Source organism: Misgurnus anguillicaudatus, chromosome 19 (genome assembly GCF_027580225.2).
Source record: "Misgurnus anguillicaudatus chromosome 19, ASM2758022v2, whole genome shotgun sequence".
Classification (NCBI taxonomy): Eukaryota; Metazoa; Chordata; class Actinopteri; order Cypriniformes; family Cobitidae; genus Misgurnus; species Misgurnus anguillicaudatus.
Genome location: NC_073355.2, coordinates 50,278,378 through 50,304,489, shown reverse-complemented (window position 1 = coordinate 50,304,489; position 26,112 = coordinate 50,278,378). Strand labels below are relative to the sequence as shown.

The window sequence follows — 26,112 nt, the reverse complement described above, 5'->3', positions numbered from 1 at the left end:
AGTGTGTAAAAACCTTGTGGAGACTTACAGAAAACGTTTGATCTCTGTCATTGCCAACAAAGGGTATATAACAAAGTATTGACATAAACTTTTGTTATTGACCAAATACTTATTTTTCACCATAGTTTGCAAATGGGTTCTTGAGGGAATCGGACAGTGTGGTTTTCTGGATTTTTTTTCTCATTTTGTCTCTCATAGTTGACGTGTGCCTTTGACAAAAATTACAGGCCTCTCTCATCTTTTTAAGTGTGAGAACTTGAACAATTGGTAGCTGACTAAATACTTTTTTGCCCCACTGTATATATATATATATATATATATATATATATATATATATATATATATATATATATATATATATATATATATATATATATATATATATATATATATATATATATATATATATATATATACATTGAAATGGAAGGAGATTAAGCGGAGATTAAGCGGGTTCTGCCGGTGGTCTTTGGTCAGGCATCAGCTGGACATCACGTTGAAGAACAGCTAGTAGATCAGTTGTGTGCCGACTTTCACATGTACCGGAACTGGATCTGTTTGTCTCGTCCTCGGGATCAAGGACGAGACAGGGAGAGAGAAACAAAATCTTATTAGCGTAGGGGCCGTTCACATAGAAAACAAGTGTCACACAGTAATGTGGTTTTAGTCAGCTCGGTTCCGGACAGGCTAACTATTGCTGGTTAAGTGTATTACATATAGTTAATGATTTTAGAAACGGAAACAGAACTCGTTTGACTAAGGCCAGAGGCCCCACTGCCGTCGTTAATACTAACGTACAGTGGCAAACGGTTCTGTATGACATATTATTTTAAGGTCATGGGAAAAGGCCAAAATTGCAAGCCGGCCATATTTGGCAGTTAAGACTCAATCAAAAACCAATTCAAAGTTTCAGCATATTACTAAAGAGTATTAATGAGATTTACCATGCTTTGGAGTGTTGACGGAAAAAAAGGTTTTAATTTATTCATTAATTTATTTATTTATAAGGTTGTACAAGCTAGCTATTAGGAGATAAGTACCATTGTTAAAACAACTATTTGAAAGCCTTGTTAAAGAGAAAAGTTTTAAGTCTAGATTTAAAGTTATCTACTGTCTCTGATTTTCGGACGTCGGTTGGTAAATCATTCCATAGCTTAGGGGCTAAGTAGAAAAGGATCTGCCACCTTTAGACACTTTTGATATTTTAGGGATAATTAAGAGGCCAGAATTTTGTGACCGCAATGCACGTGATGGATTGTATTCTGATAATAAATCTCTAAGATATGAGGGTGCTAGGCCATTTAAGGCTTTGTAGGTGATTAGTAATATTTTAAATTGTATACGATATTTAACTGGTAGCCAGTGTAAAGATGCCAGAATTGGGCTTATGCGGTCATACTTCTTAGTTCGAGTAAGAACTCTTGCAGAAGCGTTTTGAACTAGCTGAAGCTTGTTGACCTGTTTTGCATGGCATCCTCCGAGTAACTAGTTACAATAGTCTATTCAGCTCGCTTTCTGATTGGTTATCATTTTGTTTCACATGACTGCAGTGTAAATGTTCGCTTGTTCTCAAGGTTTCCCCCACATATCAGGATTTTTAACATGTTGAATATTCAACAAGAGATGTTATGTGTTTCGATTGTGAAAACAGTTCTGATGTGTCAAGCACTGCTTTGTTACTGTGCTTTTGTTTCATAGTCTTTTGGGGGTCTATATGATCCCAGACCCTCTTCAAATAGTTAAAAACATATGCCGTGTTATTTTTTTATTCTGATATTTCATGACTGTTTCTATTTACAGCAGATCATTTTACAAATGTTTTTTTCTTGATTATCGATTACATGTGATGATGACCCCAGTAATAAAAGTTATAACTGTATGACCACTAAAATGATTGTCACATGCTTTGAATCTGTTCGGCACACAGAACACTGTTATCTTAGCATTAATAGTTGTGTTCTAATAAAAGTGAATAAAGTGATAAACATGTTTATTTACTTATTTTAACACTGTTAAAAATGTCTGTAGAAATTACAGTATTATTGTCTGCTGTTTGCCAGTAACTTACTGTAGATTTAAATTTGTTATTTACTTGCAACAGTTTGTTCAACGTTAAATCACCATTAACAAGTCTTTGTCTTTACAGAGTGGAGCTTGGCTAAGGGCCTCATGAAAAGCATTCTGGAAACCAAAATCTGAAGGAAAAAAAAAAGAAAAAGGTTGACGAGGTTCCCAGAATGCTTTGCATGAGGCTCTTATTTTGGTTTTCTTCTGTAAAGATAAAGACTTACAGATTATTTTTTATGAAAACACATTTTGTAAGTAGTTTCTCCATCAGACGCATTGCTCTACACAAGTGTCACTTTGATCTACAGATGATAGCTCTGGATTGTCTGGAAAGAAAAAATGTAGACATTTATGTTAAGTTCGTATTTACTGAGAGTGAAATCAGGATTTTGTCGCTTTTCTTGAAAGGTTTGTTTCATTTGTGCCAATAACCTCACAGTAAAAAAACACTCAATAGTGTTAATAGAGCTGTTAACAGACCAATCATTCTTCATGAAATGTTTTAGTTTCAGTCACATCAGTGTTAATAGAGCTGTTGATAAATCTCATTATTCCAGACTGATCGTTCACATTTACACCCAATTCATTACAGTGATTTCTTAAGATCTCAAATGTTTGTGATTTAAATAAGACGATGCTTGTAAAATGCAGTTGTTAAGTACTAAGTAGTGTTGCTTTTGATTTTCAAGTATCTACTTTGTGTTTTTCTTTTACTATATTATGTTCTCATACACACAAAATGTTTGAATACTACAATTTTACTGCATTACCCCAAGAATAATCAAGGGTATAACATTTGTGTACATTTTACATGTGTACTGAATTTCTTTAATATACTTTCATCTAATGCCACATCCACAATATATTTTAAATAAAAAATACTTTGTATTCAAATGAACATAAAACTACAAGTAGTAAGCGTCTGTATTGCTCCTGCATTACATTATATAAACAGTTTTTATGTTAATGAACTACACAGATGTCATCTATCGGTTAATGTACACATCTTGTAAATCTGAATGAATTTAATGAGCTTATTAACATCGTTAAATACAGCGCAGAGCCGAAGCATGCCACCATTTCATTAAAATTAGACTAAAGCGATCACAAATTTGTGTACAGATTGGGGAATAAATTACAATCTTAAGTGGGAATGGGCAGAAGTTTTGTCTAACTAAATCTTACCTAAAGGGTAACTTTACCTGATATTAAACTCTGATATTATACAAACTGTGTCGTCTCTTTGAGGAGCATACTCACTTTAGCATTTTAATGGGAGGCACGTCTACATATCACTGCATTATTGTCAAATGTGCATGTGCTTAAGATTCTCTTGACATACAGAGTAAGATATAAGCAGATGTATATTTACACATTTTGAACATAAATATAAATATATTATAAATAATAAAAAAATTAAAAAAATAAATATAATCAAGCTGGATTTACAAGTAATTACATTTTTTATCTTTATCATTTTATATAAGGATTTTTTTAGTGTATCTGACATAAACTGGACAAATTAAATAATGAAACAGATACCTCTATGAATGTTTTACTGATAAAGCCTCTCTAAAATCTCCAGCCACACACATAAAGTGATTGAGATCTTCAGTGAAGCTCCTCCTACAACAATCCACCAATAAATGCTGGAGTCAAACACACAGAGAAATCACTCCATGTGTGACAACTGAAATCTTCATGACATAATGTTGATGCTGGTGAAAGAAGAGCTTGAGAAGATGACAGATCCACAACCATGCAGAATAAAGAATGAAGATACTGAGGAACAAATAGGTTGGTTTTTATGTTTCAATCATCTATCTTTAATGTGTTATTGCATCTCGCTGAAATTTATTGACTTTGTTTACAAATACTTTTTTCGGGGGATTCTCCTCCGCCCTACCTTGTTTCACTTGAGGTATTTTTGGACAAAATGACCGACCTACAGAGAATAGTTTATAATCAGGGTCTTCAAATGTCTCAAACAGAAGAGAGAAAAGGAAGAGGTGCACATTGTGTGCCCAAAAAGATGTCTAAACAAGCACTGTCTGTTAATGCAAAGCACCCATTAACAAGGCACATGAATGTGCATACGTTCAGTTGTCTAATTTAACGGAACTCCCCCCCCCCCTCGTGACATCATAGCACGCCCGCGTCCCCAACAAATTTGTCGCTCTAGGCAACTGCCTAGTCCGCCTATAGCAATTGCCGGCCCTGCCCAAATGTTTTCTTAGTCAGTGTATTTGTCTTTACAATGGTATAATGTTGTAGCACACTAGCTTACACACAGCACAAGGAAGTTTTACTTTCCGAATACAACTACTGATGCTACTGGACACATCTTTAGTGATGTTTCTGGAATCATTGTGTGTTTCGGGTCTTTCAACACCATACACCCTCATCCAGGTGACCCAGCTGCGGCTGATCCGACCCCAGCTTGTGTCCAGTTGGAAAATCTAGCTACACTGACCCGTGAATCCCTCTCTTAAGCCACAGCCATCTCGAGGCTGTCTCTGCTTTTTCTCAATTGAAAGACAAAAATATGTTGTTGTTGTTGCTGTTATTATTATTATTATTATAGTTTCACATTAACATGCACATTGCATGCTTTTCCTCGCAGGGGGGTTTGTGGGCTTCACTTTACGCAAGAGAGCTTGTAGAAAGAGGATTTCTTCTTGGAATTATTGCGCGCCTAGCATCTGAAATAAATCCAGCACGTCATAAGCAGCTGAGCTTCTATCTGTCTTCGAAGTTTGAGGTTGTGACTTAATTTCGATCGATTTCAAATCGTGACCCCCTTACTGAGTCATAATTATTTCATATTGGCCTACATTTAAAAAAAAAAACTTAAATAAAAAATAAGTTTTAATATTTAATCAGCGCTGTCTCACCATCACATTGTTCGCTACGTGGCCACAGGAGGAGAAGATGGCACAATTGAATGGGTTTATTCCCATTAATTATCATATATTCCAGTTATCATATATTCCCATGGAAAGGTTCCAGCCTTGAAAATTCCCAGAATTTTCAAGACTATTCACAGATAATGCTATTTTCACTAAGATATTCAGATGCATGAAAACCAGTCCTAACTGAAAGAAAACAAGTTGACAAAAAGATAGAATCCAATGTTTGGTGATGTTGGAAACACCACAAGTAGTGTTATATGGTTTTGAACACAGCACAAGAGTTAAACTACAAGAGCAGAAATTGACAATAGAAATGACATAATGTACTTCACAATAAAAATAACATGAATACATGACAATCTCAAATGTGTTTTGTCACTCTGGTTTATCAATATGAACTATTTACTGTCTTCATTTTAGATATGATGGAAGTGAAAGAGGAGAGTCAAGCTGAAGTAGATGAGAAACATCAGATTGTAAAAATAAACCATAATGTTTCACCGGAAGAAACTCTGAAGACAGAAGACATAAAGTGTGAAAATAGTTTCAGAGAAGATGAACGCCCTGAAGATCACAAGAGGACTCACAGTGAGGAGAAACCTTTAACATGTCAACTGTGTGGAAAGAGTTTCAACTTTAAATCAAGCCTTAACCGCCATATGAAAGTTCACAGGGGGGAAAAGCCTTTCAGATGTCAACAGTGTGGAAAGAGTTTCAGAACAAAATGGCACCTTACAGCACACATGAGGATGCACACTGGTGAGAAACCACATCCGTGCCATCACTGTGGAAAGAGTTTTACAACTGCAAGTGACCTTAAAAAACATTCAAGAGTTCACACTGGAGAGAAACCTTACAAGTGTCAACAGTGTGGAAAGAGTTTCACCTTTACATCAGGCCTTACCCAGCACATAAATAATCACAGAGGGGAAAAAACAAACATGTGCCATCACTATGACAAGAGTTTTCCATCTACAGGTGAACTTAAGATACACACGAGTTCTCACACTGAAGAAAAACCGTTCACATGTCTTCAGTGTGGAAAGAGTTTTAGAGTGAAAGGTGACCTTATTAGACACGTGAGAATTCACACTGGAGAGAGACCATACGTGTGTCATCAATGTGGAAAGAGTTTCAGGACAAAACCAAACCTTAATGCACATTTAATCACTCACACTAAAGAGAAACCATTCACATGCCATGAGTATAAAAAGAGTTTCAAAACAAAAGCTTACCTTAAAAGACACGCAAGATTTCACACTCAATAGAAACCATTCATGTGTCAACAGTATGGCAACAAAGTTTAGAAATCAGCTAAGGTCTTATTAATAAAACTGTCTGGAGGATCCTTACTAAAAGTCTACATTTGCACAAAAGCCCAAGATGTCTGTACTTGTGTTCTTGTGGACTTGTGAAACCTCATCAGTTGCGGCCCAAGTACTGTTCCAATTCCAAGTTCACATCAAGTCAAGTTCACATAACATCTCAGGATGTATTCTTGATCCGCTCATTTTATTGAGGGTGCTTCAGGAGGTGACTTGTGTGGACTTAACGACAGCCAAGTTTCCCAGAATGCATTTCACGTCAATCACTTCCAGTGAAAGGTACTCTTAATACTTCATCATACCAAGATATTTTGGACAATTTTATGCTCCCAACTTTGTGGTAACAGTTTAGAGATGCCCCCTTCCTGTTCCAACATGACTGTGCACCAGTGCACAAAGAAAAGAGCGATTGTGCAGAAACTTGACTGACCTGCACAGAGTCCTGACCTCATCCCAATCAAACATCTGTTGGATGAATTAGAGCGGGAACTATGAGCGAGGCTTTCTCGTCCAACAACAGTGTCTTACAAATGTGCTTTTAGAAAATGGCAGAAAATTCCCATATTATGACTGCTTTTCCACAAGTTGAATAGGTGTATGAGTTCTATAAAACATGTTTCAAAAGTTGTTTGCTCGAAATAGCTTGTAGGAAAAGATTGTTACCCATCTTTAGTAGCCTCTGTTTCAGTGCATTTCAGATTGTGCCGTTTTGAGGAGGTCATTACATATTTATGTGCTGCTGCTCCTTTGGCCACGCCCCACTACTAATGTCATGTGTGCATGCGCAATGGTATCGCGAGCAGTACAGACTGCATTATTATCTTTATATATTATTATTAACGGTTTATGTTGCCAACAGACAATTTAAGCAAAAAAGTATCGCTATTAAGTACACTCCAAGAGAAAAAACTCATGATTCAAGAGTAAATTGTGATGAAACAGTCTCAACAATACACTTGATTTGCCTTGGACAACGCTAACATATTCTTGTTATAAAACATTTTCAAACGCATTATTTTCACAAATTACAGAAATTAAGACCCGTCGGGGGACGTATACTGCTTGTGGACAGCATGCTAATTGCTAGAAGCTAACGGGAGGTCCGCCGTATCTTGGAAAAGTGATAGAAACTTGGGGGTACGTTAGGCTCGTCGGAAAAGCCGGGTTGGCAAGGCCCGGTCTTGGTTAGTTTGGCAAAACACTTTTAGTTTGGCAAAAACTATCAAGTTTATGTAGAATTTTAAAGTAAAGCAGTTAAATATTTCTTTTAACTTTCGAAAAGTATAGTAGCTGGTCATTGGCTTTGCAGGAGAAACTACGCTGAAAACTAACTAGCATAGCAGTTAGCCACCTCGTCGTTCCCAATGGCAAATGATTGCTCAACCACACACACACACACACACACACACACTTGATGTGCAAAAATTCGTGGGCAGGATGACGTCAGATTTTCAACGCTGCTAACAATATCTTTATAGCCTACTGTCTACAAACATTAATAATATTAACATTACTATACATTGTTTAAAAGGCATAACTTATGGGTTTAGCATCAGTGTTTGGTCTCTTTTTTGAGATACAGTTGCTCTAGCATCATAAATGTAGTATTTTGTGACAGAAGTTCAGATGACAACATGCATAATATAAACGGGTCTTCTTACCTTTGTGTTAATATAAAGATCGCAAATTGAATCCAGTCTGTTTCAGATGTGTGAATCATCCAATGACCATTTTTGTCCACAAATGCGTATAATCCGTGAAATATAGATATATAGTCTGTTGTTTACATCAGATTTTGCATGAACGGCTTAGAATATAATATCGTCTACAATCTGAAGACTGTTTACATTGTAACACACTGTATAGGAGATTACACTTTAGGTTCCACTAAACACATAAACATGCGTTAAAACTTTGTTTTTAAAAGTATAGTATATAATATCCAAATAGTGCTGTTATTTCCATGAGACATGATAACAGTATAGAGGATATCAGTGAAGTGACTGCTCTCTGTAGTTACCTGGTGGGTGGAGACCTGGGTAGTGGGGCGGTCGGTGGGAAAATTCAAATGGAATGTGACGACAAGGCTAGTTACGTCACAACGGAGCTGATTTTGAAACTGTGTAATCTGAGTCTCAAGGCAGAGGACATTCAGAAACCTGGATCTCACTCAAAACAGCATGGATGGATTTTTTTCCAAGTTTGTATGCGTGTGAAAGCACCAGAGACACAAAAGAACACCCCAAATCACAGAATAGGTGAGTTTTTCATAATATGGGCAGTTTAAACCATATGGATTAAGAATGGGATGTCATCCAGGACATAAAAAGGCAGGTGTCCCAAAACATTTGGCAACATAGTGCATCTAACTGGCATTTGGTCTCATCAATTTACTTCTCTTTATTATTCATGTTAAGTCTGTTATTTGTTATTATTGTTTTAACTTATGTTAAAGTTTCATAACTTAAATCACATATATTTTCTATAGAATCTTAACACTGAATCACTGCCTTTGTACTTTGACTAGATTTTTGTATTTAATTCATGTTGTACAAATGTTTTGTACTTTTAATGAATGGTTTTATATCATTTATTTCATTTTGTAATAAATACATTGAAGCTAATCAGCTGTCCATGTACTTGTTCATTTTTTCTTTTTAACAATGACAAGAAAAATAAAATAGAAATGTTATACAAATAAATAATTGAATAAAGTGATTTTTACAATTTTTTGTAGTTTTACATTCAGACTTCTTTTGGCTGTGCATCTGCAAGCATGCTGCAATATGTATGTAAACATCATCACATTCTATTCATACTTGGGCAGAGTGATTTGCACAACTGTGACAGAACTCTCTGCTCCTCACCAGGAGGCTTCTCGGGTGCTGCGAGTAAATCACTCCCCCTAAGTAGCAGTGCTTCACCTTCTGAGAATATAGTTCCCAGTATTTATACTGTCAAAAGATAGCTGTGTCTCATATAAATTTGTTATTTGTACACGGTGTGACTTTACAAATCACAACACATAAATAGGAAAATGTTTGCGTTATTTTGTCTCATTATTGGGAGCAGTATGCTAGCTGAAGCCAATCACTTCCAGTCTTTGTGCTAAGCTAAGCTAACGGGGGCTGCGGCAGACCGAGTTACAGCATGCATGGAGATGAGAAAGGTATGTATGGACTTATCTAACTCTGGGGGATGCGGTGAATAAGCTAAATTACCAAAATCTGGGCGTGTTCCTTTAAAGTTACCTAAAAAGAAGCTTTACCAGTCTAAATTATTCCTAAAACATATCTCATATCTACAGAGCATATTAACAACACGTGTAACATTAATGTTATACAGTACAGCATGTAACGTAGATCAGCCCACCATTAAAACATGACAAATAAAGGGATTTATAATAAAACTTACTTTAAAACATCAAAAGTCGAGTGCTTTAAACAACTGTGCGTGATCTGGTGTGTCTTCTGATCACAGCATGAGATAGAAAACAATTTTACAGAACTACACATATTTGAAAACTACAATACTAATTTTCTCGCTAGAAATGCAATTAAAAGGTAGCCTAGAAATCTAGACGCACCCTAGCGGCCGCAAAATATATTTGCTGCCAGGGTTTAGTCTAGGCACTCACAATACACTTAACAGCTCCAAAACCCAAAATTTGGTCAGGCCAATCACATCGTGTGTAGCGTCTGAGGGGCGGGCTTAACATGATGACGACAGAGCTGCCTGCGACGGTTCCTACTTGAAAACAAAGAATGGCTGCTGCTGCTGGCGAACAGCTTTCTTTTAAAGCGACTTTGGCCGCGACTCTGGAGGACTTAGACTTATGTTTTTCTTTGAGAGAAGAGCAAATAACCCTACTGAAGTCCTTTTTAAGCAAAAAAGATGTGTTTGGAGTTTTGCCGACTGGTTACGGTAAAAGTTTGATATACCAATTAGCTCCACTGGTGGGGAAACGCAGGGGACTCATACGTCAGCTTCTTCGTTGCTCTGATTGGTCATAGCGCTATTGCGTGCAGAGGCATTTTGAGGGACAACCTTATATCCCGCCCCTTGCATTGAGCCGTTTGTGTGAAGAGTTGCCAGACCTTACATCTTGATGTAGGTCTGGCTAACCAGGCTAATTAAAAGGTGTAAAAATATACATTTATTTGTACTAAATTTGTGCTCCAGTCGCTTCTTTGGCCGACATTTTTTCAAACATGACCAAGCTCGACCAATCAGATTCTCATTGTACGCCCACGCATAGAATTGTGGGACAGGACAATGAAGGTATCTCAGAAGGCAGCCTATAAAAGACCAGTTCTGTCCCCCCCTTGCAAATCTGCCCTCCTAGGACCCCAACTGGTACCTAGCAATAATGCCTGGTCAAAATGAGTCATCGCATATCTTGTCTGCGTGGTCTATCTAGCTAATTACTTTGTACAAAATAGAAGCATATAATATATAATATAATATAATTTATAACTTAACGTGCAAGTTAAATTGAGATACTGTTAAAAATGACACATGCATTTTACAATAACTCATGCCAGCTAGCCTTTTACTTTCTTTACTATCTTTCCTTGGATATCTTTATAATGATAAAGTATTTAAAGTATAACACTGGGCTACTATTTAAACATTACAGTAGGTTAAGAAAGAAAAATGTTCATACAATCCCCTATTCAGCAGTCAATAGCAAACAAAAAAAATTACATTTCATTTTGACAAAAATAATCTTTAATCTTTTTGGCACTGTATAGTATATTGATCACAAGCATCAGAGACCAAACAGTCAAATGTAGTTTTAACAACCAGCATCTCTACTTATCTAAAACCACAAGACTTTTAGCCTCTTTATGACGTATAACGCATGTGTTTGTGTATAATCTGCATTTGTTTGTTTTTTTGGGGTCCAGAAGAACAGACTGAATGTTGAATAAAAAAAAGTAAGAGAAAGTTGTGTTGTTTTATTGTCTTTTCAAGTAAAAACACTTAGTGATCCCATACTGACCAAACTACCTGTTGTTTTTAACATAGCTAATAGTCAGCATTGACATGTGAACCCATTTAAAGCACTGGTCATCCAGATTTGATCATCTGAAAAAGTGTGTATCTGTATCAGGGTGATCCAGTCAAATTTTGCTTTGAAAACCAGGACAAAAGTGAGATATAAAATTTATTTAAGTTGTATTGGTGAGGAATTATTTGAATGTTTGTGTATGTGTGTATTTGGGTTAATGTGGTTTTATTTATTTACGTATTTATTTGTATAATATAGAAGGAATCCATGAGTAAGGGAGATAGAGAGTAGACCTATTATCAGATCCACGCTCCGGAGCAGAGGGGGCGGTAATGCGCCTATAAACTGGATGCCAACCGCCGTTAAAAGAGAAGAAGAAGAAGAAGAAGAGACGAGGGAAATTTATGAGGAGAAAGAAAAGACGTGATTTTCGCGTTTCTTTGAGGATTTAAAAACGAAAATCTTGCCTGCAATCAGAAGTACTGCCCGCATTTTTACCGCGAGGAGGTGACTCGTTATTAGTTCGGACTGTTTCTTGTAAGTTTGGAGAATAGGGGCTACACAAATGTTTTTGATTTAAATAGGATGAGCCTTGTAAAATGAAGGTACTAAGTACTTTGCTTTTAAAACGACGTTTTTCTTTTACTTGACTATATTATAACATCATACTTTTGAATCCACAACATTTCATACATTTTGACATAGTACAGTTACTTGAGTAGTGAGTAAAAGTTCTTCATTACTTTAAATATCTGGTAAAAATTTAAAACAATTTTAAAACGTTAAAGTTTAAAACACACGAAACAGATCCTGCTACAATACCTTTTCTGAACTTTTTGTATGACTTCTCTTACGAAAATTAACCATGGTTTTACTACAGTTAAAACAAAAAAACATGGTTACTGTAGTAAAACCATGGTAACCACAAAATAACCATGGTTTTCAAAAACTATAGTTGTTAGTGCAGTAAAACCATGGTTTTGCTGATAGTAATAAATACACCAAAAAACATGGTTACTACACTTTTACCACAATAAAATGGTTATGTGTTTCTTTGCAGTTTGTAAAATAATAGCTCTGAATTCTTGTTAAATCTGTACAATCTATCGCACAACAGCTGTTTTCTATAGACGCATTTTTTCTTTGATTTCACACTGTACACAAATTCTGTCTTTTACTCAATTCAATTCAATTTTATTTATATAGCGCTTTTCACAATAGTTAATTGTTTCAAAGCAGCTTTACATTAATAGAAGCAGTAAAAGCACAGAAAAACGACAGATAGCACAACATAATACACGATAGTAGTGATGGGAGAAACGAAGCTTTTCGAAGTTTCGAATCAATTGAACCAATTGCTTCGAAAATTTATTCAGTTTTTCGAAGCAGTTCGAAACCCACACACGCTGGCGACCCCTGCTGGTCAAAATGGTGTAAAAGCAGATGTGTCGAAACATTTTACACTTTTTTTACCAAATAATAGCAAGATTTTTATTAAAATATGTTTTTAAAAAGTATTTAACTTAATTAAGACATAGTTAAAAGTGTATTATGTGTTTTTAGTTTTATTTAGGGCAAACAAATGAATAAAACTAACTACCCTTTTAATTATGCAAATTTTTGTCAATAAATATGTCTATAAACAAAAAGTAGACAACATGGCAGTGTTATTAGTCAGAAGGATAAATGTTTTATGAACTTTCATAATAAAACTGACCCGAGTTCACCTAAACTTTTTAGACATTGGTCATGTGATCAACTCCCCCTACTGGTGAACCATCGGATTTTCGAAACGTTTCGAAACAGTTATGACGTAATGAAGCCTCGTTTGCTAAAATCACGTGACTTGGGCCAGTTTGAAACAAGCTCCAAACCACTGATTCGAAACAAAAGATTCGTAAAAGTTTCGCAGCCTCATGAAGCAGTGCTTCGAAAGCGACCATCACTACACGATAGCATAAGCAGTCAAATTTGGGGGCCCACTGCGACGGTATATATGGTAACTAAGGGTCACCTTCCGATCTTTAAGAGAAAATGAAACCTGTAGACCCGTTTGACTAAGGCCTGTAACCCCACTGTCGTCGTTAATGCGGGTTCAGTGGCAAAGGGTCTATATTCAGTGTTTCCCATACATAGGCTCTACTTGGGCGGTGCGCCCAGGTAAAAAAATCACTTTACGAATTTCCGTATTTTCTGAACTCGACTGGATGACCCGTGTTTTGGAGAGAGCGAGAGAGAGAGAGAGAGAGCGCGAGCTTATGTGCATATGTGTTTATAGCATCCAAGTTGGCTTCATTTTGCGTGCAAGCACGTTGTGTCTCTCCCGTTGAGTGTCTGTTCACGTGCTCTCTGTTTCTCAATGAGTTGGGTGCGACGCGAAGCAACCTCAGTGTCACATTGTATCCTTTCATGTTTCTGAACTTGAGCAGAGTTTTACCATTAGAGGTCTTTCTTCACTGAGGACGCAGGACCCGTACGGTTCCGGGTTTATATTTTAAATGGTCAGTCGGGTCCGGGTCGATCCTAGTTCATTACTTCGGGTCCCAAGTCTGATTAATATTGTGTGTAAAACCCGAGTCGATCGGAGAACGGCCGCTAGCGCAAAGCTCGAGTGCTGTTTCAGCGTGCCTCCGGTTTCTTTGGCGATAACAGCTGGCTCTTGTCACGACCACGCGCCGCATCATTTTTTCTTTATCCCATTTTTTTATAATCTTACAATTAATAGACCATATCTTTACTAAAATCTAAACAGTTTGCACAGAGAAAAAGCAGTGCTAATACTGAATGAGCAAAGCTCTAGCTGACTCAGGATATAAAAAACGCAAAGCTGGAATGTAAAGTCTGTCATCGGGACAGCAAGTAGACTTTTAAATCTGAAATAATGAGTGGATTAAAGGGCCATTTCACCGATAGGAACATTAATCTTTATGGAAAGTGAGTCATATTTGTAGTCAAAATGTAACATAAATGTAGAATTTTGTGCCTATTTGACAGAGAAAAGACAAAATGTGACTTTAGAGCACATTTGTATGAAAAAGTACAACTGCCACTATGCACCACAATGCACAGCTCTGCAAGCCACTCCCATTAATCGGAACACGGCTCAGACATGCTATTGTGTACATAAATGCCACGTTAGTAAAACAAAGAAAATAGCCACCACCACTGTGTCTGACTGACACCAATCATGATTTACTTTTAAACGTGATGTTACATTGTGTTTCACACAATAACACTCTGGCCTGGTGTGTAGCAAAGTCTTATTCAAACAGTAACGTGCGGTTTCAGATCCGCAGTACAAATGTCTTTTCAAGTAGTTAAAAAAGGGTATGCATTTTAAATGTTTATTTAGTTTTACCAATTTTCTTTTTGTCTCTTGTTTACTGTAATTACATTTGTGTTATTATTGGCCTCACTGCTCTCACAATATAGACATATAAAACACCGCTCAGATATGCTATTGTGTACATAAATGCCACGTTAGTATAACAAAGAAAATTTAAACACTCACTTTAGTCAGACGTCCGTTTATCCCTGCATCCTCCACACAAACGCGTCCCCTGCACAATATCTCCACAGACGCGCTGCCTCAGCTCTTGGAGCTTGTGCTCGTAAACCGAAACACGTCTTTGAAATAAGCACGCGCCCAGAAACATTCACCAAACAAACGTTCATATCCTTATCTGATCCAGAAATGTTAAACCGAAAGCAAACGGCGCGAGTCCGTCCAAGCTTATATACTCCGCAGCGCGTCTGCTCGTAAACCGAAACATGTCCGTGAAATAAACATTCCAAACGCGTGCAAAGTTCCTCTCTTGTCTAGAAACCTTCACCAAACAAACTTCCATATCCTTATCTGATGCAGAAATGTAATAAAGCAAGCACACAGCGAGAATACAGGCAGTAGTCTTTCCAAGCTTCTCTACGCAGCAGAGGCCGATGGTTGCTGCGTCTTCACCGGGCTCCTCTACTCAGGCGACGCCCAGGCTCCGGCCTACTCCTCGGGCTTCTGTTCCTACATCTGCCTCAGCTCTTTGCAGTATTGTGGCTCATAAAGGTGCAATGCACAGCGGATTAGAGCATCACGCTTGTAAAATCACCCTCTTCCATGTAATATTGATTAACTTCCACTGTTATTGTAACATGAATTCTGGCTCGCTCCACAACTTCTGTTTAGCTTAGCTTAGCATAAAGATGGCGGCTGATCGTTTTTTTTTCCCGTCTGTGTTCGTATATTTTCGTAAGTCCCACCCACTTATCTGTAATTGGTCTGAAGCGTGAGTGGGTCCCACCCATAGCCCCCACCTTGGAAAAATGAGGAATGAGTGTCTGTAGTCTTTCACACTCAATAGAGATACAGGATTTCCTTCTTTCAATGACGCAAAATGACGATTTTTACATCATTGAAAGAAGGAAGTGCCTCACTGAAATCAGTATTTCTTCCCTCTCAGGAGAAACTGAGGGAATGGTGCACGACCATTCAAAAACATGACTGGGGTTCTAACGGTACAAAGCTTAATGCAAATGGGTGAAGTTTCCCTTTAAGCTTTTTTAATCGGCAAAAGAGAAATAGAAAGCAGAAGCAGTAAAGGTGCCTAACTAATAGAAATTATTAAAGGGATAGTTCGGCCAAAAACGATACTAAACCCATGATTCACCCACCCCCAAGCCGTCCGAGTTGCATATGTCCATTGTTTTTCAGACAAACACATTTTCGGATATTTTAGAAAATATTTTAGATCTTTCTGTTGATTAAATGTAATGTTACGGGGTCCAGCAATAGTCCACGACCTTCAAGTCCAAAAAAGTGCATCCATCCTTCACAAATTAAATCCAAACGGCTCCAGGATGATAAACAAAGGTCTTCTGTGGGTAATCCGTGCGGTGTTGTTGTAGAAATATCCATATTTAAAATGTTATTAACGTTATAAACTACCTTCCGGTAGCGCCGCCATCTTAGAGTGATGCGCATTCAGGATGAGAGCTTACGCAGCGTACAGAGTTTCTCTGCTGCTGCTCTGTCCCCCCGCCCTCCGAATTTGTCATACGTCACTAAGAAAAGTGCGTACACTACGCTAATACTCTCTCCTGAGTCTGGGATGGCGGCGCTACCGGAAGGTGGTTGATGACGTTGATAACGTTTTAGATATGGATATTTCTACAGCAACACCGCGCGGATTGCCCACAGAAGACCTTTTTTTTTTCATCCTGGAGCCGTTTGGATTTAATTTGTGAAGGATGGACGCACTTTTTTTGGACTTGAAGGTCGTGGACTATTGCTGGACCCTGTAACATTACATTTAATCAACAGAAAAATCTAAAATATTTTCTAAAATATCCGAAAATGTGTTTGTCTGAAAAACGATGGACATATGCAACTCGGACATCTTGGGGGTGAGTAAATCATGGGTTTAATATCGTTTTTGGCCGAACTATCCCTTTAACATTATAACATCAGTCACATTTATAATCTATAGACCTGCACTGTCTTTTAATATACTGTACATAGTATTGTATATAATTGAGTTTGATAAAAGGGTTCATCAAATTGCTTCATATATCAGTGCAAAAACATAGTGTTTTCGTGGTGCTTTAACAAACAGTGTCAGCTTTGTTTATGGCAAAGAAAGTTTGGGGTGGTTAGATTAATGAACTTTAATGTGAAATTAATATTAATGTTTAATAAATCAAAGTATTGTGTTGTGTCACACATTATAAGTTCTTTGTCACATGTATAGTAGAACATTTTTTGTCGGTGGATATAATGATTGCCCTTTTCACGAGCTACCACCACAAGTACATTTCAGATCTGTGGGAAACACTGAATATTGCATACTATTTACAAAACGCCAACATCGCAACCTGACCATACGTGTCAACCCGTTTGACTAAGGCCGGAAGCCCCACTGTCGTCGTTAATACAGGTTCAGTGGCAAACAGGTCTGTATGGCATACTATTCGCAAGACAAAGAAAGCGCCAAAATCACAACCCAACCATACGTGCCAACCCATTTGACTAAGGCTGGAGGCCCCACTGTCGTCATTAATGCAGGTTCAGTGGCAAACGGGTCTGTATGGCATCCTATTCACAAGAAAACGCCAAAATTGCAACCCGACCATACGTGCCAACCCGTTTGACTAAGGCCAGAGGCCCCACTGTCGTCATTAATGCAGGTTCAGTGGCAAACTATTTAATGCAATTCATTTTGAAGTGTTTTTAGTTATTTATTTGGTTGGTCTGTGTTATGACCGTGAGTGCTTTGTTCCGTACAAATAAATATTGCGAGTTAAGTACCTTTACTAGACAAATTATGTGAATGCTCTGTTGAAGAGAAACGTTTTAAGTCTAGATTTAAAATGATCGACTGTGTCTGATTCTCGGACATCGGTTGGTAAATCATTCCAGAGCTTAGGGGCTAAGTAGGAAAAGGATCTTCCACGTTTAGACACTTTTGATAGTCTAGGGATGATCAAGAGACCAGAATTTTGCGACCGTAATGTGCGTGATGGATTGTATTCTGATAGATAGATAGATAGATAGATAGATAGATAGATAGATAGATAGATAGATAGATAGATAGATAGATAGATAGATAGATAGATAGATAGATAGATAGATATGAGGGTGCTAGGCCATTTAAAGCTTTGTAGGTGATTAGTGATATTTTAAATTGTATGCGATATTTAACTGGTAGCCAGTGTAAAGATGCCAGAATTGGGCTTATGTGGTCATACTTCTTAGATCGAGTAAGTACCCTTGCAGAAGCGTTTTGAACTAGCTGAAGCTTGTTTACTTAATTGTCGATGCTGCCATGACCCCATGTTACGTCTGGTCGGCTTGCCAAGCGAGGGAAAAAAACTCTCAGAGATGCCTTTAAAAACATCTGTCCAGCGGAACGCGATCATATTTTAAACACGAGGGATGTTACAACTCCTTGAAATGCATATCATAAACAGGATTACTACCTAGTGATCTGACTTTGGACAGAGCGCAGCACTCTGCGCGAGAGTGAGGGAGGCGCAAAGATGCAGCGGGTTTAAACAAAAGGAATAGTTTGCCTCAGCTCGCATGAAACGCGTTAAACTGAACAAATACATAAGGATTACTACTTTAGTTTATGTTTAGACTTTGGACAGATGAGAGCGCGTGCACGTGAGACAGAGAGAAGCGCAGCTGCTTATGATGCTGGATTTATTTCGGATGCTATGAGTCCAAGACACGCGCATTAAGTCCAAGACACGCGCATTAAGTCCAAGACACGCGCATTAAGTCCAAGACACGCGCATTAAGTCCAAGACACGCGCATTAAGTCCAAGACACGCGCATTAAGTCCAAGACACGCGCATTAAGTCCATGTGCATTAAGTCCATGAGCGTGCAAGAAGGAATCCTCTCTCCACAAGCTCTCGCGTTAAGTGAAGCCCACAAACCTCCATGCGAGTTGTGCAATGTGCATGTTAATGTTAAACTATAATAATAATAATAATAATAATAATAATAATAATAATAAATAATGGCATATAATTTTTGTCTTCAAAAAAAAGGTAAATATCCAGAATCGGATCGAATCGTGGCCTTAGAATCGAAAATGTAATCGAATCGAGGATTTGGAGAATCGTGACACCCCTAGACATATTATGTTTGTAGCGATTCGGTTCAATAATAAGTATCTCTGTCTTATTGGAGTTCAGCTTAAGAAAGTTATGTGCCATCCAGTCACTAACATCGCTAATGCAGTCTGTTAGCTTAGAAAACGTGCGTGTTTCGCTGGGATGTGAGGAGATGTAAAGCTGGGTATCAGCTGCATAGCAGTGAAAACTTATGTTATGTTTCCTGATAATGTCTCCTAGGGGTAACATATATAACGAGAACAGGATAGGACCTAAAACTGATCCCTAGGGTACACCGTATTTAACCAGGGAGTGATGTGACTCTTCCTTGTTTACATAAACAAAGTGATAGCGATTGGTTAGATACGACCTAAACCAGGCTAGCGCATGACCACTGATACCAACATAGTTTTCTAAACTATTGAGTAAGATTGTGTGATCTATTTTGACAAAGGCTGCACTAAGGTCTAGTAATATAAGGATTGAAATTTCACCACGATCGGATGTTAATAGGAGGTCATTTGTAACTTTAAGCAACACTGTCTCTGTGCTATGGTGGGGCCTGAATCCTGATTTGAACTTCTCATATGTACTATTATTTGTCAAGAATGTGCGTAACTGGCTTGCCACTACCTTTTCTAATATTTTCGAAAGAAAAGGAAGATTTGAGTTATTAAGCTCTCCCTGATCAAGCTGTGGTTTTTTAATCAGCGGTTTAATAACTGCTAGTTTGAAAGCTGTTGGAACGTATCCTATTTCTAGCGATGAGTTAAAGATATTTAGAACCGGGGTTGACACTACAGGGAATACCTCTTTAAGTAGTTTTGTGGGAACGGGGTCTAATATACAGGACGATGATTTGGATTATGTAATTAGTCTAGAGAGCTCATCTATTGTAGTAGGTTTAAATGAATCAAGATGTTCGTATGGTAGTCTAGTGTTAAGTGAACTAATGGGTAGAGTGTTGGCTGCCTGGGTAGCTACGATGTTTTCCCTAATAGCCATAATTTTGTTAGAAAAGAAGTTCATGAAGTCGTTACTATTGTGTTGAAGTTTACTATTGGTTTCTATTTGTTCTTTGTTTCTAATCAGTTTTGCAACGGTGCTGAAGAGGAAACGAGGGTTATTATGATTCTTATTTATAAGCTTGCTAAGATAGGTAGATCTGGCGGTTTTAATAGCCTGTCTGTAGTGTTGAACACCCTCTTTCCATGCTGCACGCCATACCTCTAACTTTGCGCTTCTATAATTGCTTTCCATTTTTCTAGCTGCCTTTTTAAGGACTGCAGTGTGATGGTCATACCATGGAGCTGGCGGTTTTTCTTTGATTCTCTTTTTTCGAATGGGAGCAACGGCATCCAATGTGTTAGAACAGAAATTGTTTAGGTTTTCTAATACAATATCTAGATCATCACAGTTATCTGTTACATGTTTAATTTGGGACAGGTCTGGAAGAGTGCTAACAAAGCTATCTTTAGTGGTGGAAATTATTGTTCTGGCTAATCTGTAGCATGTTGTGGATTGAGTGATACTATCTAGAAGTACAGTGTATGACACAAGGTAATGGTCAGAAACTGCATCACTCTGAGGTGATAATTCTGTCACTCAGACTCAATATTATTGAAATCGAAATAAGTCTAATGTGTGCTTACGAGTACCACTCACTGGGCGTAACCGCAGTCTCTCTTGCCGAAGTTGACGTCACGTGCATACCCTCTATTCTGCTGTTGCACGTAAAATTTTTTACTTACATTTACAAAAGTGCAAAAACAGCAGTGAAACTTAAAGCTACAGTCAGCAACTCTGGAGGATTGAGATGATTTCAAATATTTACAATTTTCATGCACTTCCCACATTACCACCGAGCAGTGGCGGCAGGTGACTTCTTTTCTCGAGGACGCTCGATGTGAAGTTCATCACAACATGTATGTACCTTGTCATGTGTGTGGTTCGTAATTTCAAAATATGTGTTCTGCGCTTTGAGAGATCGTGTGTGCATCACGTGTCATGCCAAAATAAGTGCCTGCTGCAGACGCGTCTAAAGGGTTTATGATAAAAGAAACGCTCGCGTTTGCCAGATACTCGCATAATCTCATGCGTAATCAGAGTGTACTGTTAAGGAGTGTCTAGCGTGTATTTTGGGAAAGTGAGCGTCTCTTATCATAAACGGTTTTGACGCATGTGCAGCAGGCACTTATTTTGACAAAACACGTGATGCACACAGGATCTCTCGACACACAGGACACACATTTTGCAAAAGAGAACCACACACGTGACAATCCCAACACTTATTTTGAATTTGCGCATCCTCGGATGAGCAGTCACGAGCTGCCACCGTGCAACCTCCCATCAGGCTCGTCCTCGACGAGCATTCGACTTCATGCGGTGCCGAAAGAAATGAAAGGCAGATGACGTCAAAGTACCATTGAGTTGAAATTAGACTCCTCTGTATGATTTCTCTAGTCACTTTTACGTCATCTGCCTATCAGTTCTATTGGTGCCACATAAAGTCAAACAAGCCTAATGTAACGTGCACGTAGGGGAGGGTGGATCTGTGGCATGTGCAAGAACTGTGATTGACAGGCAGATTTTACACAGAATTAAAAAACTCTTATATTGACGTCATTCAATTGGGAAGTAGAAGGCTGTAGTCCAAACCGGCCATTCGCTGTAGGCTTTAAAGGGGAATTCTGTTGAAGAAAATATATCACCTGGCAGTGAACTTTGAGCTTTATAATTCAACAGGTATTATTTATGTTATTATAGCAACATTACACACTAACTAAAGGTTGAAAAATTGGATCAGGAAGAACGTGAGTATGTTTACTGAGTATGTTTACATGTACACCAATAATCTGATTATTTCTAATAATCAGAGTAAGGACTTAATCGCAGTAAGACATTTACATGACTGGAGCTAACCTCTTCACTCCTGTTTACATGCAGTTTTTATTTTAGGATTATTCAGTAGGGATGTGCATCGATGCATCGCGCTCCCATTAAAAAGAACTGTCTACAATCGATTCAGAATTGTAAGGCTCCGATTCAGTGTTTCATGCACAGCTTGTGCATGTACTACGGTTCCGTGATCAGTAGGAAATCCTTATCAATCTAAAATCATTGCAAGTTTGACTCGTTTATAACGTGCATTTAAAAAAGCAACACTTGTCAAACACAATCATTTAAAATATTATTTATTATCATGAAAATACCTGAAACAATCTGAAGAACAGCGATATAAATATTCCTTTAGACATTTCCTGGAATAGTGTTTGGTATGCTACTTCTGTGGCACAAATGGTGATTCTAAGCGAGAGCGCCCCCTGGCTTTTGGATGTGGCTGCATTTCACCGTAATTCATTAAAAATTAATTCATTGAGAAAACGCGCATTTGCCCGATTAATTGTCACAACCCTATTATTCAGACAGTCCAATGCCGAGCACAAATGATGAACTCTCATACTTTCCACTGTTTTAATTTACTTGCGTTCAATGACAGACATGTTCTTATGGACGCATTTCATTATTCGGTGCCGTGGTGAAGACAGAAATATTATGACAGTTAGGGCTGGGATGCTTGTGAGATGTCTTCAGGTTCGTGTTAATGCAAACAGCCAGCAGATGCGGAGTTAATGCGCTATTTGCAAGGGAAGGCAGCTGATATCAGTGATGACCTGCTGGCTTGGGGGGGGAACAATGAGGCAAGATATTGGTTGTTTCTCAGTCCGAAAACTGTAGCCTCCGGAGGTTGCATTTGCAAGCTGCATACGTCATCTTATTTCATAAAATTAACAATTATAAAGTTGACTATTATTCTTAATTATTATTATCTGTTAATCATACATTGTTGTAATATGCTCAACACCGGCTCTCATTGAAAATGAATGACTTCCGGCTACTTTGAGCTCTAACCTAAAAATAACCCACATGGAACATGCTGGAAAATGTATCTTTAGGTTATAGAATGAAAACTAAAAATAGCCTACAGGGAATGTTCTGAAAGGAGGAGGAAACCTAAGCCTTGCTCAAGGATTGGGCGCGATATTCATTTTGGTGGGGGTTTTTTCAGCCCAAAACCGATAATGCCATTTTCGACTGAAATTTTCAACGACCCAAATTTTGGTGCACCCCTTCCTCTATGAATGTTTTACTGACAAAGCCTCTCTAAAATCTCCAGCCACACCCATTAAGTGATTGAGATCTTCAGTGAAGCTCCTCCTACAACAATCCACCAATAAATGCTGGAGTCAAACACACAGAGAAATCACTCCATGTGTGACAACTGAAATCTTCATGACATAATGTTGATGCTGGTGAAAGAGGAGCTTGAGAAGATGACAGATCCACAACCATGCAGAATAAAGGATGAAGATACTGAGGAACAAATAGGTTGGTGTCTATTTTTCAATCTTTATTATTGATGGTTGAGGAATAATCATAAAAACATTGAGAAACACGAGGGGAAAATAAACTAAAATCCATGAGATGATAACGTTCTGCATCTATAATAGATTCAGTAGAATTAGATTGAAACATCAGGTAAAGATGTTTTATCCAAAGCAACCTTCAGTGGATTGAATGACCACTCTAGTTCTACAAGAGTTAAACTGCAAGAGCAGACACTGACAATAGAAATTACATAATGTACTTCACATGAAAGATAACACATAACAGACCCACGCCATGTTGCTTTTGTCATACAATCTCAAATGTGTTTTGTCACTCTGGTTTACCAGTTTTAACGATTTACTTCATTTTAGATATGATAGAAGTGAAAGAGGAGAGTCAAGCTGAAGTGGATGAGAAACATCAGAATGTAAAAATAAACCATAACGTTTCAGGAACTCTGAAGACAGAAGACATAAAGTGTGAAAATAGTTTCAGTGAAGATGAACGCCCTGCAGATCACAAGAGGACTCACAGTGAGAAGAAACCTTTCACATGTCAACAGTGTGGAAAGAGTTTCAGATCTAAAAGTAAACTTGAGGCTCATCTGAGAACTCACACTGGAGAGAAACCGTACACGTGTCATTTTTGTGGAAACAGTTTCGCAGTTGAATATAGCCTTAAGAAACACATAAGAATTCACACTGGAGAGAAACCATATACGTGTCAACAGTGTGGAAAGAGTTTTACATCTTCAAGTAACCTTACGAAACATGTGAAAATTCACACTGGAGAGAAACCACATGCGTGCTATGAGTGTGGAAAGACTTTTACATCTACAAGTTACCTTAAGAAACACATGATAACTCACACTGGAGTGAAACCGTTCAAATGTCTTCAGTGTGGAAAGAGTTTCAGAACAAAAGCCAACCTTGAGATTCACATGCGACTTCACACTGGAGAGAAACCTTACACATGTCTTCAGTGTGAAAAGAGTTTCAGAACAAAAGCTAACCTTGAGACTCACATGAGACTTCACACTGGAGAGAAACCTTACACATGTCCTCAGTGTGGAAAGAGTATTAAAACAAAAGGTTACTTTGAGACTCACATAAGAATTCACACTGGAGAGAAACCATTTGCATGTCCTCAGTGTGGAAAGAGTTTCAGAAGAAAAGATAGCCTTGAGATTCACGTGAGACTTCACACTGGAGAGAAACTTTACACATGTCCTCAGTGTGGAAAGAGTATTAAAACAAATGGTTACCTTGATACTCACATGAGACTTCACACTGGAGAGAAACCGTTTACATGTCCTCAGTGTGGAAAGAGTTTCAGAAGAAAAGATAGCCTTGAGATTCACGTGAGACTTCACACTGGAGAGAAACCATACACGTGTCCTCAGTGTGGAAAGAGTATTAAAACAAAAGGTTACCTTGAGACTCACATGAGACTTCACACTGGAGAGAAACCGTTTACATGTCCTCAGTGTGGAAAGAGTATTAAAACAAAAGGTTACCTTGAGACTCACATGAGACTTCACACTGGAGAGAAACCATACACGTGTCATCTTTGTGCAAATAGTTTCACAGTTAAATCTAGCCTTACGAAACACATGGGAATTCACACTGGAGAGAAACCATACACGTGTCAACAGTGTGGAAAGTGTTTCAGATCTAAAAGTAAACTTGAGGCTCATCTGAGAACTTACACTGGAGAGAAACCGTACACGTGTCATCTTTGTGGAAACAGTTTCGCAGTTGAATATAGCCTTAAGAAACACATGAGAATTCACACTTGAGAGAAACCATACATGTGTCAACAGTGTGGAAAGAGTTTTACATCTTCAAGTAACCTTACGAAACATGTGAAAATTCACACTGGAGAGAAACCACATGCGTGCCATGAGTGTGGAAAGACTTTTACATCTACAAGTTACCTTAAGAAACACATGATAACTCACACTGGAGTGAAACCGTTCACATGTCTTCAGTGTGGAAAGGGTTTCAGAGATAGAAGTAACCTTGAGATTCACATGCGACTTCACACTGGAGAGAAACCTTACACATGTCTTCAGTGTGGAAACAGTTTCAGAACAAAAGTTAACCTTGAGATTCATATTGGACTTCACACTGGAGAGAAACCTTACACATGTCCTCAGTGTGGAAAGAGTTTCACAACAAAAGGTATCCTTGAGACTCACATGAGACTTCACACTGGAGAGAAACCTTACACATGTCCTCATTGTGGAAAGAGTTTTATGTGGGAAACAAGTCTCAGAAATCACCAGCGCTTACATTCTGAAGAAAAGACATTCAACTCTTCTGTGCAGTTATGAGTTTATTATGAATCAGAAGATACACACAAGTGGTCATGAGTGGATACGTAAAGTCTTACCGTGGGTTCACACCAGCCGCTTTTGAGGCGTCAAAATCCGGGTTTCCCGGACAGGGATTAGACTAGTCCTAGACTACAACATTTTTAAGAGCTGTACAAACTAAAAAAACAATTTTTTAGGGAATTTTTGACCATTCTTCTAAAAGCACATTTATATGGTCAGACACTGATGTTGGACGAGAAGGTCTAGCTCGTAGTTTCCACTCTAATTCATCCCAAAGATGTTCTACTGGGTTGAAGTCAGGACTCTGTGCAAGCCAGTCAAGTTCCGCCACACCAAACTCACTCATTCATGTCTTTATGGACCTTGCTTTGTGCACTGGTGCACCGTCATGTTGGAACAGGACGGGCCATCCCCAAACTGTTCCCACAAAGTTTGGAGCATGAAATTTTCCAAAATG

At 38.1% G+C, this 26,112-nt stretch overlaps 4 protein-coding genes across 5 annotated transcripts in view; 3 read left to right on the top strand and 1 right to left on the bottom strand.

Moving 5' to 3' along the window:
- The window catches only part of LOC129422537 (uncharacterized), a 681,876-nt gene that overhangs the window by 260,149 nt on the left and 395,615 nt on the right, over positions 1 to 26,112 (bottom strand). The gene's annotated exons all lie outside the window — the stretch shown is intronic.
- LOC141350784 (uncharacterized) lies at positions 3,656 to 8,926 on the top strand. Its single transcript, XM_073856609.1, has 2 exons — positions 3,656 to 3,864; positions 5,400 to 8,926. Exons 1-2 carry the CDS (start codon positions 3,777 to 3,779, stop codon positions 6,245 to 6,247), a joined length of 936 nt encoding a protein of 311 aa, XP_073712710.1. The 5' UTR covers positions 3,656 to 3,776; the 3' UTR covers positions 6,248 to 8,926.
- LOC129422192 (uncharacterized) overlaps positions 11,714 to 26,112 on the top strand; it is a 56,077-nt gene continuing 41,678 nt past the window's right edge. Inside the window, 3 exon segments of the mRNA XM_073857934.1 lie at positions 11,714 to 11,855; positions 23,106 to 23,317; positions 23,689 to 25,650. Coding sequence (XP_073714035.1) covers positions 23,230 to 23,317; positions 23,689 to 25,650 — 2,050 coding nt within the window. The 5' untranslated portion in view covers positions 11,714 to 11,855; positions 23,106 to 23,229.
- Positions 11,727 to 26,112, top strand: part of LOC141349042 (uncharacterized) — a 97,575-nt gene continuing 83,189 nt past the window's right edge. The window contains exon 1 of the mRNA XM_073856604.1: positions 11,727 to 11,855. The gene's annotated coding sequence lies outside the window, so the exon portion shown is untranslated. The remainder of the gene's footprint in view (positions 11,856 to 26,112) is intronic.